The sequence below is a fragment of the Mus pahari genome, chromosome 1 (genome assembly GCF_900095145.1).
Source record: "Mus pahari chromosome 1, PAHARI_EIJ_v1.1, whole genome shotgun sequence".
NCBI classification, from domain to species: Eukaryota; Metazoa; Chordata; class Mammalia; order Rodentia; family Muridae; genus Mus; species Mus pahari.
Window position 1 is genome coordinate 8,220,801 of NC_034590.1, and position 15,724 is coordinate 8,236,524.

General features: G+C 48.0%; 2 protein-coding genes across 2 annotated transcripts in view; both read right to left on the reverse strand.

The window, feature by feature from the left end:
* Wdr88 (WD repeat domain 88) overlaps window positions 1-13,948 on the reverse strand; it is a 39,096-nt gene extending 25,148 nt beyond the window's left edge. The window contains exons 1-3 of the mRNA XM_021213422.2: window positions 13,040-13,948; window positions 5,478-5,588; window positions 1,085-1,173 (exon numbers count right to left, since the gene is read on the reverse strand). Of these exons, the coding sequence (XP_021069081.2) occupies window positions 1,085-1,173; window positions 5,478-5,588; window positions 13,040-13,948 (1,109 nt within the window). The remainder of the gene's footprint in view (window positions 1-1,084; window positions 1,174-5,477; window positions 5,589-13,039) is intronic.
* Window positions 13,949-14,985: 1,037 nt separating this feature from the next.
* Gpatch1 (G-patch domain containing 1) overlaps window positions 14,986-15,724 on the reverse strand; it is a 42,566-nt gene continuing 41,827 nt past the window's right edge. The window contains exon 20 of the mRNA XM_021200028.2: window positions 14,986-15,243. Within this exon, the coding sequence (XP_021055687.1) occupies window positions 15,213-15,243 (31 nt within the window). The 3' untranslated portion in view covers window positions 14,986-15,212. The remainder of the gene's footprint in view (window positions 15,244-15,724) is intronic.

Consider the following 15,724-nt stretch of genomic DNA (forward strand, 5'->3'; position numbering starts at 1 on the left):
ATGGTTATGAGCCACCATGTGGTTGCTGGGATTTGAACTCCGGACCTTCGGAAGAGCAGTCGGGTGCTCTTACCCACTGAGCCATCTCACCAGCCCGTCTCTCTCCTTTTGATAACTCAGGACCAGAATTGATCTTTCCAAAGACCCTGGGGACTCGTGCATCCCTGCTGGAAATGGTATGCAGACTCTCCAGCACCATTATCCTTCCATCAGACACTCCAGGTTAGTCTTCTATATTTAAGGTTATAAAATATGATTTCAGGGGCTAAAGAGATGGCTCGGGGGTTAAGAGCACTCACTATTCTTCCCGAGGACCCTGGTTCAGTTCCCAGCACCCACATGGAGGCTCACAACATCTACAACTCCAACACTCCCTTCTGGCCTTCATAGGCAGCTCACACATGTACTTCCCTTACAAACATGCAGGCAAAACCCTGGTGCACATAAAATATAAACAAGCAAAACAAAAACAAAAACTCTTTTCTATAGAGACACATAGATGATGTATTTGGTTTTGGGGTTTTGAGACAGGGTTTCTCTGTGTAGCCCTGCCTGTCCTGGATTCACTTTGTAGACCAGGCTGGTCTCAAATTCACAGAGATCCACTGCCTCTGCCTCCCAAGTGCTGGGATTAAAGGCGTGTGCCACCATGCCCGGGTAACAAGTAAAATATTTAAAAGAAAAGAAAAAGTAGATAGATAGATAGATAGATAGATAGATAGATAGATAGATAGATAGGAGAACCAGGAGGAGGAGGAAGAGGAGAAGGACAAAGAAGAAGAAGGAGGAGGAGGGGGAGGAGGAGGAAGAGAATGAAGAAGAAAGGGAAGGAAGGAATAAAATAAAATTCAGACTGTGTTCTTAACTACAGTAAACATTCTATTTTAAGCAATTTCAATGTTCAGAATGCTGTTACATTGTTAGACTCCTTGATTCTCAAAGTGCATGGAAACAGTGAAACCCAAGCAGGGGAATGTGGTTGTATATTTTCTTAAACGAACCAAAAAAAGGCTGTGTTCGGGTCTCGAGGCCTGCCTGCTAACTCTGACTTTTCCCAACCCGTGTTAAACAGACCAGACGTCACCTTCTGTTGTCAGCCGTGATGCTGCACTCTAAAACAGGAGCTTTGGGTCGTGGCTCAAAGTCCCAAACCACAGTTCCTTCTTCAGCATCCTCAAATCAACAGGAGAGAGGAGAGACACTGGTCAAGACTTACGTGCGGAAGTCATGAATTCTGGTCAGCAGCAGTTCCTAGCTTGCCTACAGCAAAGTCTGGGGCTTTCCAACATCCCAAACAGGAGGGACACTGCATCGTCCACAGCATCCTCAGGAAACCCCCCTCACAGTGCCCCCGGCACGGATGGGCCCTAGGCATGCTGGGAGTGGACTTCTGATTGTTCGCTCATTTTCTTACTCAATCTGTCAATATCCCTCAACAACTCCTTTTAATATAATTCCATGCCCTTTGGCCCTGTGATTGCACTCCGAGGGGTGCCTCTGACAGAAATAGCCAGATATGTGGTTAAAGCCTTATTATATAAGTATATGGGCCAGTGAGATGGCTCAGTGGGTTAAGGCGCTTGCTACCAAGCCGGATGACCCGAGTTCAGTCCCGGGGACCTACGTAGTGGGAAGAAGAGAACCCACTCCAGAAAGTTGTCCTGTGACTTCCACATACACACAGTACAATTCTTTAACATAATTAAAGATTTATGTAGAGCAGGAGAGGTGGCTCAGTGGTTAAGCGCTCTTCTCAGAGGACCCAGGTCCCTTTCCAGCACCCGCATGGCAGATAACAACCATCTGTGATTCCAGTCCCATGGAGATCTGACTTCCTCTTCTGGCCTCTGCGGCCACCAGGCATACATGCACACGGTGCACACGTGAACATGCAAGCAAAACACACATGCACTCAAGTTCCCTACGGCAACAGGGGCAGTCAAGAGCACCGGATGATAAGGTGCTGGGGGCAAAGTCCAAAGGAAGCCAGGTGTTCCCCAATCTTCTCTTGGAGAGCTTGGAGCTCACCGTTTACAGTAATAGCCTACACCAATCCACGTAAAGTGTCGTCTACCAGAAAGGTGTACCAGAGCCCAGGACCTGGAAGCTTAAAAAAACGAGGCCAATTCCATGGACACTCTGCCTAGCCCACACTTGAATTCCAGGAAGGCAGTGTGCACAGGCTGTAAAGGTGTGATTAGCTGCCTTCATTACATGGGGACAATCTCCAAAGATGGTAAAGAGCTACTCACCAGACTGGTTCCCAGACTAAAGCCGTACCAGTGGCCTTTATGGTAGCCCCCAGGCCCGTTGTGAATGCTAAACTCCACACACCCAGCTCCGGACAACTGTCCCCTGGGGCACATGGTCACATTCAGGAAATCCAAGCTCAGTGGAAGATAAAGGCAGCTGGGAGTTCCCCAAATGGAATTCAGCAGGGCAGGGCACCCTCGGGGGTGTCCTGGGCTCAGGAAAAAGGGTTGGTGCTGACCACTAGAATCCAGTCTCTCTAGCTTGGCACAGGGCTCTAGAGCAGTGTTTCTCAACCTGTGGGTCGAGACCCCTGGGAGGGGGGTCCTAACAACCCTTTCATGGGGGCCACCCTAAGATCTTTGGAAAACACAACTCACAACGGTAGCAAAATTACACTTACGAAGTAGCAATGAAGTAGCAATGAAATAATTTTATGGCTGGGGGTCACCACAACGTAAGGAACAGTGGTAAAAGGGGTCTCAAGCATTAGGGAGCATGAGAACCACTGCTCTAGCGGGAAAACAACCCCCCAAACCTCCCACCCCTACCCCCGCCTCCCCCCGCCAATCCAATACAACAGGGCCAGCTCTTCTAAAGGCTGTGGCTACAGAACATGTTCAAAGACAGCCTGGCTACATAGTTACCTTACGTGCAAAATCTCGCATGCACAGATCCACCCACACACACACACACACACACACACACACACACACACACAAACACACCTCCCCCACCCCCCGCATGCTTGAGACTGTACGCTACATAACCTCCAAGTCTGGGCAGAGAATGAAGCGATTGCAAATTCAATAGTGCCCCCCTGTGGCTAAAATGAGGAACAGCAGCCAAGGACAGCGGCTCCGAGCAGGTTTTCGAGCTTGGCCTTTGGAAAAGCCAGCGCCTGTGAAGTCTGTTTGAAGGGTAAAACACTGATCGGGTTTTGATTAGTTTTGTAGGAATTTTTAAATTTTGTTCTCTTTTCTTATTGAGTTTGGTGCCTAGTAGAGCCTTGTGTCTATTAGACGGGTCTTCTGCCCTGAGTTATAGCCCCAGTGGAGGGAGTACTAGCGAGATTTTGAAGGGGGCAGAAGGAAAGCATTGACTGACTCTCAGAAAAATCAGGGGAGTGTGACCATGGGTTGGTGAAATTTATGATTCAGTATTTCTGTGTGATCCCAATTCTTTAAGTGTACAGTGTGTGTGTGTGTGTGTGTGTGTGTGTGTGTGTATAAAACAGAAAAACAATACAAGCAAAAAACCAAGCAGACACAGACTTTCAGCCCAGACATGCACAAGTTCCATGAATACTTCTGTTAGGTCAACAGATGAACAGCACACAGTGACAATTACCTGTCCCCTCGCTTGTGAACAGTGACAATTACCTGTCCCCTTGCTTGGAGACCCCTGGTGACTACTGAGGACTAGAAAAGGCCTTATGGATCCCAAAGAAAGTGAGAGTTCCCCCACTCTCCCCCCCCCCAAATGAGAGCCTAGCCTCTAGGTGCACAGGTGTCCACAGGGCGGCAGCAGAGGGAGGTGTGGGGATCCAGGGGGGTTGGAGGTGGGCGAGGCAAAGCTTGGAGCAGCCTCACCACACAGCTGGTCCTCTGAGGACCTCAAGAGGTGGATAAACCACTCAGAGTCACACAGCCGTTGGGTCCCCAGTACAGGGTCTGAGCTGACCTGACCTGATCGGTCTGTGCCTTGGCACCAACATATGACAAGATGTTCCTCTGAGGTCATTTGTAGGATGAAGGGCTCTACACTTTCCAAGTACCCATGTGAACCTGAAGTGCCCTTGACAACCTTCCACCCTGCCGCTTCTCAACATAAACCAGAAGACAGCAGTAAAACCCCAGAACTGAGCATCCTCTCATGTGGCCCCAGCCCGTGGTCATCTTCAGCTAAGTCCTCGCTGGCCAACGTCACTCTCCATGCCTGCTCCCTTCTCTCTGTCAGTCTTGCCATAGAGACCTGTCAGGGCCTGATGGACACAAACACTAAATCCTACAAGCAGAGTAGAGGCAGCCTGGCCTGAATACCACACCCTGATCCTGGTTTCTCTGCCACTACACAGCCAGGCACTGCTCTGCCTCAGACCTGCCTCTCTGTTCCATTTCTCTGGGGCAGAACCCAGACCTGGCCCCCATGTGTCCCCTGTGAATGCCCAAGGCCTGGATTTCACCAAACTGGCAGGAATTCACAGCATAATTAAGTCCAGTAAGAATTGTATATGGCATCTAAAAAGCAGGACGCTGGAGAGGTGGCTCAGTGGTTAAGTGTGTTTTCTGCTCTTCCAGGTGTCCTGAGTTCAATTCCCAGCACCCACATTAGGCAGACCCACAACTGTCTGGAACTCCAGTTCCAGATGGCTCAGTGCCCTCCCTGGCCTCCAAGAGCCTGTATGGACATAGCATGTGTGCACACACACACACTCTCTCTCACACACACAAATAAAAATAAAATGAAAACGGGTTTAACAAAAACAGTTTAACGGAACTGTACGATACAAGATCAGTATACAAAAACTGAGTTTTCCAGACGCAAAGGAGACCCAGAGAAATAACAGTCTGCCCAAGGGTGTGATAGCACAGGTCTGTAATTCCTGTATGTGGAAGGCTGAGGCAGGAGGATTGTGAGTTCAAAGCCAACTTTGCCTCAAAAATAGAAAATATGAAAAAATTAAGATTGGGACTGGAGAGACAGCTCAGCGGCTAAAAGCACCAACTGCTCTTCCAGAGGACCTAGGTTCAATTCCCAGCACCCACAATTGTGGTGGCTCACAACCATCTCTAACTCCAGTTCCAGGAAGAAGTCTAATGCCCTCTTGTGGCCTCTGTAGGAACTGCATGCATGCGGTATGCAGGTAAAATACACATAAATATATCAGAAATAAAATTTTAACCAAAGAAAATAACATAGCTCAGTGACTCCCAAGTAGAGACCAGGAACAAACAGGACCCCCCCTTCCCAAAGCTGGGGGCTGTCAGCATTGTGGTCTTCAGCCTGAGCCCCCACTGTGTCCAGAGCCACAGGCTAGCTAGCTAGCTGTTCCTAGGCTTCTTCTGAGGACTCAACACTGGGGTGGGCTCCTTTATCTTGTACTTGCCCAGAAGCCTTGGCAAACCCCAGAAAATAAGAACTCGGTGCTGGACAATTCTCCAGCAGAGGAGCCTAAGTGTACTCGCCGTCTGAGCGCTAGGAGACCCTGTCGTCTGGCTACCTACCCACAGCTTCACTGAGCAGTCGTAGGAGCTACTGAGGAACCTTGTATCATTCATACAAAAGTGGCAGGAGCTTACGATGTGGTCATGCCCGATCAGAATCTTAAACGGGATCTAAACAAAAGGACGGATACAACAACCATTTTAGCAGTGTCGCTGGGCGCGAGGGCATCGTGCAAAAATCAAGCAGTGTTTATAAACAGGTGACATGAAGAAGAAAAAAAAAAAAACCTAAGGAAAGCATCCCAGCACAAAAGCGATGGGTAGGAGGGAGTTGTATGCCTTGGAAATGAAACGCTGCTGAAAGAAATTGAAGATATATGTAGAAGGACCGGCATCCTATAATCACAGATGGGCAGATGGAATCGTGCTGAAAAAGCAGACAGAGGTCCTCACAGAGACTCACTAGGGCAATGCCACCTCATCAGATTCTATGGTAATGAAATCGTTGTAGAAAGTGACAACCTGATCTTTTTCTACGTGCTTTTGTTTTTGTTTTTGTTTTTGTTTTAATTTTTTGGAGATAGTGTTCTACAAAGCCCTGACCATCCTGGAACACACCGTGTAGACCAGGCTGGCCTGGAATTCACAGAGCTCTGCCCACCACTGCCTCCTGAGTGCTGGGATTAAAGGCATGTGGCACCTCATCCAGTCTATTTACATGTGCTTTTAAGTTTTATTTATGTACGTGTGCGTTTGTGTGCCTGTGTGTGGGTGTGTGCCGTGGGTGTGTCAGTGCGCTGGGCAGCCAGAAGAGGGCGCTGGATGCTCTGGATGCAGAGTTACCAGTAGTTGTGGGCCACCCAACATTCGTGCTGGGCAATGAATCCAGGTCCTCCCGGAGGAACAGTGCACGTTCCTAACCGCTGAACAATCTCTGCAGTCAAGCTGCTCCTAAAGCTTTGGTGAAAATTCAAGAAGAAAATTCACCAATCTGCGGGTGGGGTGGGCAAGATGGCGCGACTGGTGAAGGTGTTTGCCGCCAAGTCTGGTGACCTGAGCTCAGTCCCTAGGACCCACACAGTGGAAAGAGACCCCCAACGGAACAAATTGTCCTCTAACTTCCAGACTTCCCCTAACCCACAGCAAGTGCCAGTGGTATCTGCCTGTAATGAACCCCTGCACTGAAGAGGTGCACAGTGAACCCCTGGGGCTGGCTGGCCACCCAGCCCAACCTAACTGGTGAGCTAATGAGCCCCAGGTCCCAGTGAGAGACCTTGTCTCAAAACCCCACAAGCAAAAACACCCAGGTAGGCTGGACTGTGGTGGCGCACGCCTTTAATCCCAGCACTTGGGAGGCAGAGGCAGGCAGATCTCTGTGAGTTCAAGGCCAGCCTAGTTGGTCCACAGAGTAAGTTCCAGGAAAGCCAGGGCTACACAGAGAAACCTTGTGTTGTAAACAAACAAGAAACACCAAAGTAGGGAGTGAGGCCAGAGATGAAGCCAGTGTGCGTCTGACATTCCAAACCCCATCACCAGGACCCATGAGGTGGAACGAGAACTCACTCCCCCAATGTTGTCCTCTCTCATTCATATGTGCACACCACTTCTCCACACATTAATAACAGCAAATTCAAGGTGGATGGGCTATGAGGAATGACAAAGTTCATCTGTGGCATACATGCACAAACACACATACATGAACAAACACACACACAGGCATGTACACATGCATGCATGCACCCATAGACGCCCATGCACATGTGCATGCACACACACACGCTCATGTACACACGCACACACGCATACATCCCCACTCCAGGAATGCTAGTATACATGACATGCACATACAAAGATGAGAGAATAAGCTTTTGAAGCACATTTTCTGGGAAAATTAGTTATTTACACACAAGAAAACAGACATACTTCTACCATATATAGAAACAAAGTCAAAATGGATCAAAAGCTTACATGTTGGGCTGGAGAGATGGCTCAATGGTTAGGAGCCCTGACTGCTCTTCCAGAGGTCCTGAGTTCAATTCCCAGCAACCACATGGTGGCTCACAGCCATCTGAAATGGGATAGGATGCCCTCTTCTGGTGTGTCTGAGGACAGCTACAATGTATTCATATACATAAAATAAATAAATCTTAAAAATTATAATTTAAAAAAGCGCTTAAATGTTGAGTATTGAAACTCTAAGGCTCAGAGGACAGCAAAGGTGTAAATATGCCCACTCTCCCCTTGGTGCTTTCTTAGATCTGACACCAAAAGACAACAGCAAGAATAGATAAATGCCGTCACGCTTAAAATCGCGTGTGCCCGTGTCCTCAGCAAAGGGGAAACGACAGGAAGAAGATGGAAAGTCGCCACGAGGGAGGACACAGACGGGAAAGGACAGTCAGGGCGAGACAGCGGGGGCAGCTCACTTTCTGAAGCTGCTTTGTCAGTGCGACTATTTCTACTTGGAGAAGAATCTATATGATCACCCGTGATCAAGAGAGGTCTGCGGCAGAGTATAGCGCCCTCTGCATTTCAAACAAGCTCCCTGGCGTGGTGGAACACTTCCCAAGGAAGCCTCTCAATCTCCTATGAAGGGGATGTAGTGACTCTCCATCCCAGAGGGAGAGAGGGACAGACGGGTAAACCGTGACTGCCTTTCTCAGATGGGCCAAGGATGCTGCTACTCTTCCCTTCCCGAAAGATAGACTCCATGTTTGGAGAGACAGAGGAGCCAAGTGACCAGTGTTGTGGATTTGGTTTAGTACTTGCATTATGAGTTCCCAAAATTGCACGAGAATTCTGCATGGTAGACGCGGAGGATCCCTACCCCCAGTTGGTTCTGATTGGCAACTAAAGTTGCCAACAGCCAATGGCTGGGCGGGAAGATAGAGGCGGGACTTTAGGATCCTAGGGCAAGAGGGCCACGGAGGAAGAGGCAGAACTGCTGCTCCGGAGAAGCAGAAGGACTGCGGATGGGAAAGCATACACTCATCTAAGGGCCGGGATGAACGGCCCGGGGGTTGGAGGGAATGGGGCGTTGGGTCTAGGGTGCAAAGATGGATATAGATTTTAGCAAGTAATTATTCAGAAGATTCGGAGGGGAGGCGTTAGCAATGTGGAAGTTTGCGAGTGGCCCAGCCATTGAGCTGATAAAGGCACATTAAATATAAGGATGAGTGTGCAAGCGTGAGTGTGTGTGTGTGCGTGTGTGTGCGTGTGTGCATGTGTGTGTTTCATTTGAGAACTGAACTGAGGCAGCTAGCCATTGCCAGTGAGGTAGAGCGGATTACTCAACTACAGCACCACACCAGTGTTGGCCTTTTTTGCTTCATATAGCGCTATGGGCAGAAACAACCTTTCCTCCCAACTGAGGCAAATTGAAATGCATATGCATGTGGCTTTATAAGTTTATGTCACAATTAAAAGGGTCGGAAAGCCCTCTCTCTTTGCTAGACACACCCCAAGGCCTTGAATGTAAGGAGTGAGACAGACCCTTCCTTTACCCACCATCACTCGACAGCAGAGAGCACAGGGTTCCCTCTCCAAATTGTTATTCCTATTTTTCTTCTGTGTAATGGAATCCCTGATTTCTGCCTAGACTTTTGGGGAAAAATAAAAGGATGAAAAGAAAAGACAAATAGACTATGTCCTAAATAAAATAAAATAAAGTTCCCGAGCATTATAGTAGCCACCTTTAAAGATTTCCTTTATATTCTATGTAAGGGGGTGTGCGCTTATGAATACAGGTGTCTGTGCAGGCCAGAGGCTTCTGTCTCCCGGAGCTGGGCTCACAGGCAGTGGGAACCCCCTGGCATGGGTGCTGGGATTTGAACTTGGTCCTCAAGAAGAATGGCACAAGCTCTTAAATGCTAATCCAACCCTCCAGACCCAAGGGGCACCCCTTTAATTGCAACACTCAGGAGGCAGAGGCAGATGGATCTCTGTGAGTTCAAGACCAGCCTGGTTCTTACACAAAGAGTTCCACGTCATTCAAGGTTACATAATGAGATCCTAATAATAATAATAATAATAATAATAATAATAATAATAATCAGTTAAAAACATCGTGCTGCAAGGGATATCCTCCAGAAGTTACATATTGGACCAGGCATGGTGGCCCCCAGTTTTAATCCCAGCACTTGGGAGGCAGAGGCAGGCATTTCTCTGTGAGTTTGAGGCTAACTTGGTCTACAGAGCAAGCTCCAGGACACCCAGGGCTACACAGAGAAACCCTGTCTCAAAAAACAAACAAACAAACAAAATGACATATCTGATATGGGGCATGTACTTAGAATGCATGATGAAATACACATTTGATTGAATTATATTGTTTTCTTCTTTGTGTGCACGGTGCAGTATATTCATGCTCATATTCACGTGCAGAAGGTGTGCTATGTGTGTAGATGGAGACCCCAGGCTGATGCCAGGGAAGGTCTCTCAATCAAACGCAGAGCAGATAGAGGATCTGGGGAAAGGTCTCTCAATCAAACGCAGAGCAGATAGACAGAGGATCTGGGGAAAGGTCTCTCAATCAAACACAGAGCAGATAGACAGAGGATGGGGGGGGAAAGGTCTCTCAATCAAACGCAGAGCAGATAGAGGATCCAGGTATCCCGTTTACTTTTGAGACTGAGATAATCTCAGCCTTCACATGAGCTCTGGAGTTCTAAACTCTAGTCTTCTTGCTTGCACTCCAAGCACTTTAACTACTGAGTCATCCACACAGCCCCTATACCCTGAGATGTCTCCTGTAGCCCAGGCTAGCCTCATGCTTGCTGTATCGTCAAGACCGTCAAGGATAACCTCAAATTTCCTTTTATTTACTCCATTTATCTACTATGTGTGCGGTGCACGACGCAATGGCACACCTGCGGCAGGGGGTCTGCTTCTCTCCTTCCCTCTCGTGGGGTCTGGGGATTGAATTTGGGCCATCAGCTTCCTCGCCTTTACCTGCGGCACTGCCTAGCCTACTCAGCCTTCAGCTTCTAAGATTTGTTTCTTCGTTTTATGTGTATGAATGCTCTTATCTGCCTGTATGCCTCCATGCCAGAAGAGGGCATCAGATCCCTTGATAATGGTGGTCGTGAGCCACCATGTGGTTGCTGGGAATTGAACTCAGGACCTCTGGGAGAGCCATCAGTGCTCTTAACCACTGAGCCCTCTCTCCAGCCCCGCCCTTCAACTTCTGATCTTCCTCTGGTTCCTGAGTGCTTAGATGACTGAGATGCCCCGCCACTGCCAGCTTGATGCTGTGCTAGGGATTGGGCACGGCCTTGTGCACAGTGGGCAAGCACTCTGCCAAGGACCTAAATAGATGTTTCTCCAAAGATAACCGGGTGGTTGGTTTATAGACAATGTCAGCATCGTTAGTCACCAGGATGGCGCAAAAAAAAAAAAAAAAAAAAAAAAAGCCTCAGAGTCATATGTCATTTACATTGAGATGGCTTAAAAAGTGTGGACAAGGTTATGGACAAATTTGAGCCTTGAGCATTGCTGGCGGGAGCCACTTCAGAGAAATAGTTTAGCATTTCTTTACAAAGGTTAAACACAGGGACTGGAGAGACATCTCAATAGTTGAGGGCCCTTCTTACACTGGGTGGAGCCGTTCACACCTTTAGTCCCAGCACTAGGGAAGGAGAAGCAGGCAGTTCTCTGTGAGTTTGAGGCTAGCCTGATCTACACAGTAAGTTTCAGGACGACCAGGGTTACATAGTGAAACAGTCTTTTTAAAAAAGCAAACAAACAAACAAAAAAACTGAGGAGTGGGGGCTGGAGAGATGGCTCAACAGTTAAGAGTACTGGCTGCTCCAGTTCCAAGGGATTCAACAACCTCACACAGTGCAGGCAGACATCAATGCACATAAAAAGAAAGAAAGAACGAACGAATGTTTCTCGCAAAGTTCACAACTACCTATAAAGCAATCTGAGGCATCCCCTAGTCTTGTCAGGCATCTGTAGTCACATGGCATACACTGGCATGGACACATGTGCAGACATTAATAAAGACACATTATTTTTTTTAAGTTAAACCTATGGAGCCTGGAGAGATGGCTCAGTTGTTACAAGCACTGGCTGCTCTTGCAGAAGATCCAGGTTCAATTCCCCACACCTTTATGGTAACTCTCAACCATCTGTGAATCCCAGTCCAGGGTTCAGACGCCCTCTTCTGGCTTCTCCAGGCTCTGCTACACACAGTACACATACATGTATGCAGACCAACACTCATACACATAAAAATACGTTTAAAGTTAAATATGTGAGTTAAAATAGAAAGCGAGCATTTTACACTCAGGTATATGGCTCCAGAAAATTAAGGCATCCACACAAAAGCTTGTACTTATATACACAGCACTTACCTCAACGCAGCTATCTACCAAGTGACGGATGAACACATAAAATGCCAAAGCCCTACAAGGGCAATAAAAAGAAGTTGTGACAGGCTGGGGAGATGGCTCAGCGGTTAAGAGCACTGACTGCTCTTCCAGAGGTCCTGAGTTCAAATCCCAGCAACCACATGGTGGCTCACAACCATCTGTAATGGGATCCGATGTCCCCTTCTTGTGTGTCTGAAGACAGCTACAGTGTACTCACATATATAAAGTAAATAAATAATTCTTTTTTTAAAAAAAAACAAAACCAAAAAGTACTGACATGCTTAGTGTGCCTGAACCTTGAAAGCATTGTGTTAAGGGAAAGAAGGCTCCTGTCCGACCCTCACACGCACAGCATAGTGCTTCGCTTGACTCTATTACTCTCTAGAACAAGTCAGAAAGTAGTAATGGTGGCTGCCTAGGGTTAGGAGGGTGGATTATAAGAAAGCAAGAAATGACTGGTAATTACTAACCTTTTATGGTGGATGGGAGGTGTGACTGAAATGTTCAAGAGTTGTAACAGCTACACAATATGAAAATGTTAAATTAAAAAAAAGAAAATAAAAGAAAAAGAAAAAGAAAAAGAAGACATTGGGCTGGAGAGATGGCTCAGTGGTTAAGAGCACCGACTACTCTTCCATAGGTCCTGAGTTCAATTCCCAGTAACCACATGGTGGCTCACAACCATCTGTAATGAGATCTGATGGCCTCTTCTGGTATGTTGCAAGAAAGCAACAGTGTACTTACATGAAATAAATAAATAAATAAATAAATAAATAAATCTTAAAAAAAAAAAAAAAAGGCACTGTGCAATGTATGCCTTGCTCAGTTGGACTGTATGGTACAAGAACGATACAATAAAGCTGGAAAGCAAAGATAGGGAAGTCGGATACAAGCGGCCGGTCCCTTACCCTGTTCCTCCCACAGCTAATGGAGTAGGGCCATGTCAGGATTCCGGACGTGGGTTGAGGGACCACGAAAGGATGGAGGGAAAGAGGAAGGTGCCCAGGAAGGTGGAAGTGGATAAAGTCGTCCACAGTTGCAGGGGATTCCCCGGGATGTAAAAGGGTGCATGGGGCTGGGAATGAAGAGATTAGGGTGGCAGGCGACTTAGCCAGCCTCAGGCACCCATCACTAATGCCCCCCAGGGGCTGCACAGGCCCCTGTGGGCGGGTGCGGAGTGGATGACAGGTCTCACTCAGGTGGCTGGGAGGCCACTTGGGTCCTCTGACATTGGTAGGTGCTTCTGACCTTAGAGAGAGGTTGCTGGTTACCCCAGAACTTCTTCACTGTTGCCCTGCGGCTCTTGTCACGTAGCAGATGATCCTTGTCTAAGGCCAGGGGGTCATGGGAGGTCAGATTATAATACCGACGGAGATCTGGGAGGGACAGCTTGAAACGACCCAATGCTTTCATCAGGGCCCATGGCGCCTTGCTGTGTTGCGCCCTGGCAAGAATGGGTTGAGATATTTCTCTGTCCTCACTGAAATCCATCTTATTGGCTCCAAAGCCCTTCTTACTATCGACCGAACCCCCCTTGCTATCGGCTGAAGCCCTCTTGCTATCGGCTGAAGCCCTCTTGCTATCGGCTGAACCCCCCTTGCTATCGGCTGAAGCCCTCTTGCTATCGGCTGAAGCCCTCTTGCTATCGGCTGAAGCCCTCTTGCTATCGGCTGAACCCCTCTTGCTATCGGCTGAAGCCCTCTTGCTATCGGCCGAACTCCTCTTGCTATCGACCGAACTCTTCTTGCTGTCTACCGAAACTCTCCTGTTATCGACCGAAACCCAATTGTACTCGGCAAAATCCAGCTTCTTGTTCTCAAAGGGCCCCTTCCACCAACTGTCCTTGACGAAATCCAACTTCATGGGCTCAAGAGACCCCTTCCGCCAACTGTCCTCGACGGAATCCAACTTCATGGGCTCAAGAAACCCCTTCCGTTTAACACTTTTCTTCTTTATCTTCTTCTTCTTCTTGACATCAGGAGAACCCTTCCTAACCTGGTCAGGGCTGTTCAGGATCTCTTCGTTGTCTTTCTTCATTTCGTCAGTAACTTCCCTGCTATCTTTAGAATCCTTCCCAGTCTCTTCTGAACCCTCCCAGGTCTCCCCAGAACCTTTCCTGGTGCCCCCCGAGGCCTTTGGGGGAACTTGGGGCTCCATCTTGGAGCCTGCCCGGCCAGCCGCGGGCCCAGCAGGAACGGTGGCACCACGTGCCCACACCCCGTGCTGAGCCCTTCGGATCCACGTGCTGCACCGGGTCTGCTATTTACCTGCCCACTTCCTGACTCGGAGACTTCAGGCAGGATCGTTCCCTTCCAGGCCAGCCTGGGCTACATAGCAAGACCCAACCTCGGAAAGAGAGAAAAGGGAAGAGGAGCCAGGAGGAAATGAGGGAGGGGTGACAGAAGATGCCTCCCAATGCAGAGTACTACTGCCCCTAAAACGTTCTCTGGCATTTGGACACATGAGGAAGGAGACTGAGGTGCAAAACCAGGGATCTTACTTACCCTTGTGCCCTCCTGGCTCTCTGTCACTGTAAATCTGTCCCTTTGCCTGTGGAAGCGCTCCTAGCATGCCCAATTTGTGTCTGATAGGTAGCCCATAACTTATGGCATGACTTGGATAGAGCAGGACGCAGCTTCTGGGGACCAGGGTTACACTTGTGTGTGCTGACAAGGGGAAGGTTCATTACAATTCATACCAAGGATAGTTACAGGCAGAAGAAAAGACTGGATGGAATAATTGTGAAATACAGAGGGTTCTCACGTCTGAGTGGTTAAACAAAGCATGATCATCATTTTGCTTCTTTTGAAGTCTTTCTCATTGTATAAAGTTCCCTGCACTTTGGTCCCCACCCCCGCCCCCACTAAGGTGCTGAGATGACATCAGTACCTGGCTCAGTAAGTTTCTACCACTCACCCTAACCAGCTCTGCATTTGTCAGCTGGTGGGACCCAAGCTGTGGTGCACATGAGCCTGCTCAGTCTGCCCCCTGGGCTCCAGGCACCACCAGCAGGAGGATGGGGATGGGTAACTTCCTCATTTAACCCCTCCACTGCTAAGTCCCATCTATCCTTTCTGGACTCGGCTACCTTGACACAGAAAGCAGAGAAAAGCCTTCACTCTTCTCTCCCTTTTAAAATCTCCAGGACAATCCAAAAGAAATCAAGAAGCACATTTTTTTTTTAAAAAGCCACTTTAATTAAACTGTTCAGTCTTTTATCCCTCTAACATGAACTGAAGTTAAAAATAGAAATCAATTTCTGCAACCTTTCAGGGCAGCCTTTGAAATGTCAAGGTTTAAAAAATTATTTTACAGAAGGAATTTACATATAAATACAATCTGTACAATGTCGAACTGGGAAATCAACAGACGTGCAGCATAGAGGAACCTCCAGACTGAGACAGGCCAGGGCAGGGCTCCATCACTGCCTTCTTAGGGGGAGACACTTCAGTCTGCAGAAGAAAACAGCAGAGAGAGAGAGAAAGAAAAGGGAATGAGACACAAACTGAAAACCAAATACTTCCACGGTACCATGTCCCCAGCCCTTAGCCCAGGCTGGCCTCAGCTTTCCAAGTGCTGGGATTACAAGACTCATCAGTCCTGGCCTCGATCCTTATTTTATGTATTAAGATTTACTATAATCATTTGTACATTATGTACACATGTGTGTCTCTGTGTGTGTGTGCGTGTGGGTGCAGGTGCTCTCAGAGTCACGAGGGTACCGCATCCCTGCAACTAGAAATATAGGCAGCAGTGAGCTGCTTGCTGTGGGTGCTGGGAACAAAACTTGGTCCTGTGTAAGAGCTGTGCTGTTGTTAATCTCCCTAGCTCCTTGCTCCTTGTTTTAAACTCTTTCTCCTGTTATTTCCAGGGCACAGAGAGATCTGCAAACCCACACCCCGCACCAGGTTCCACTTCTTTTTTTTTTTTTTT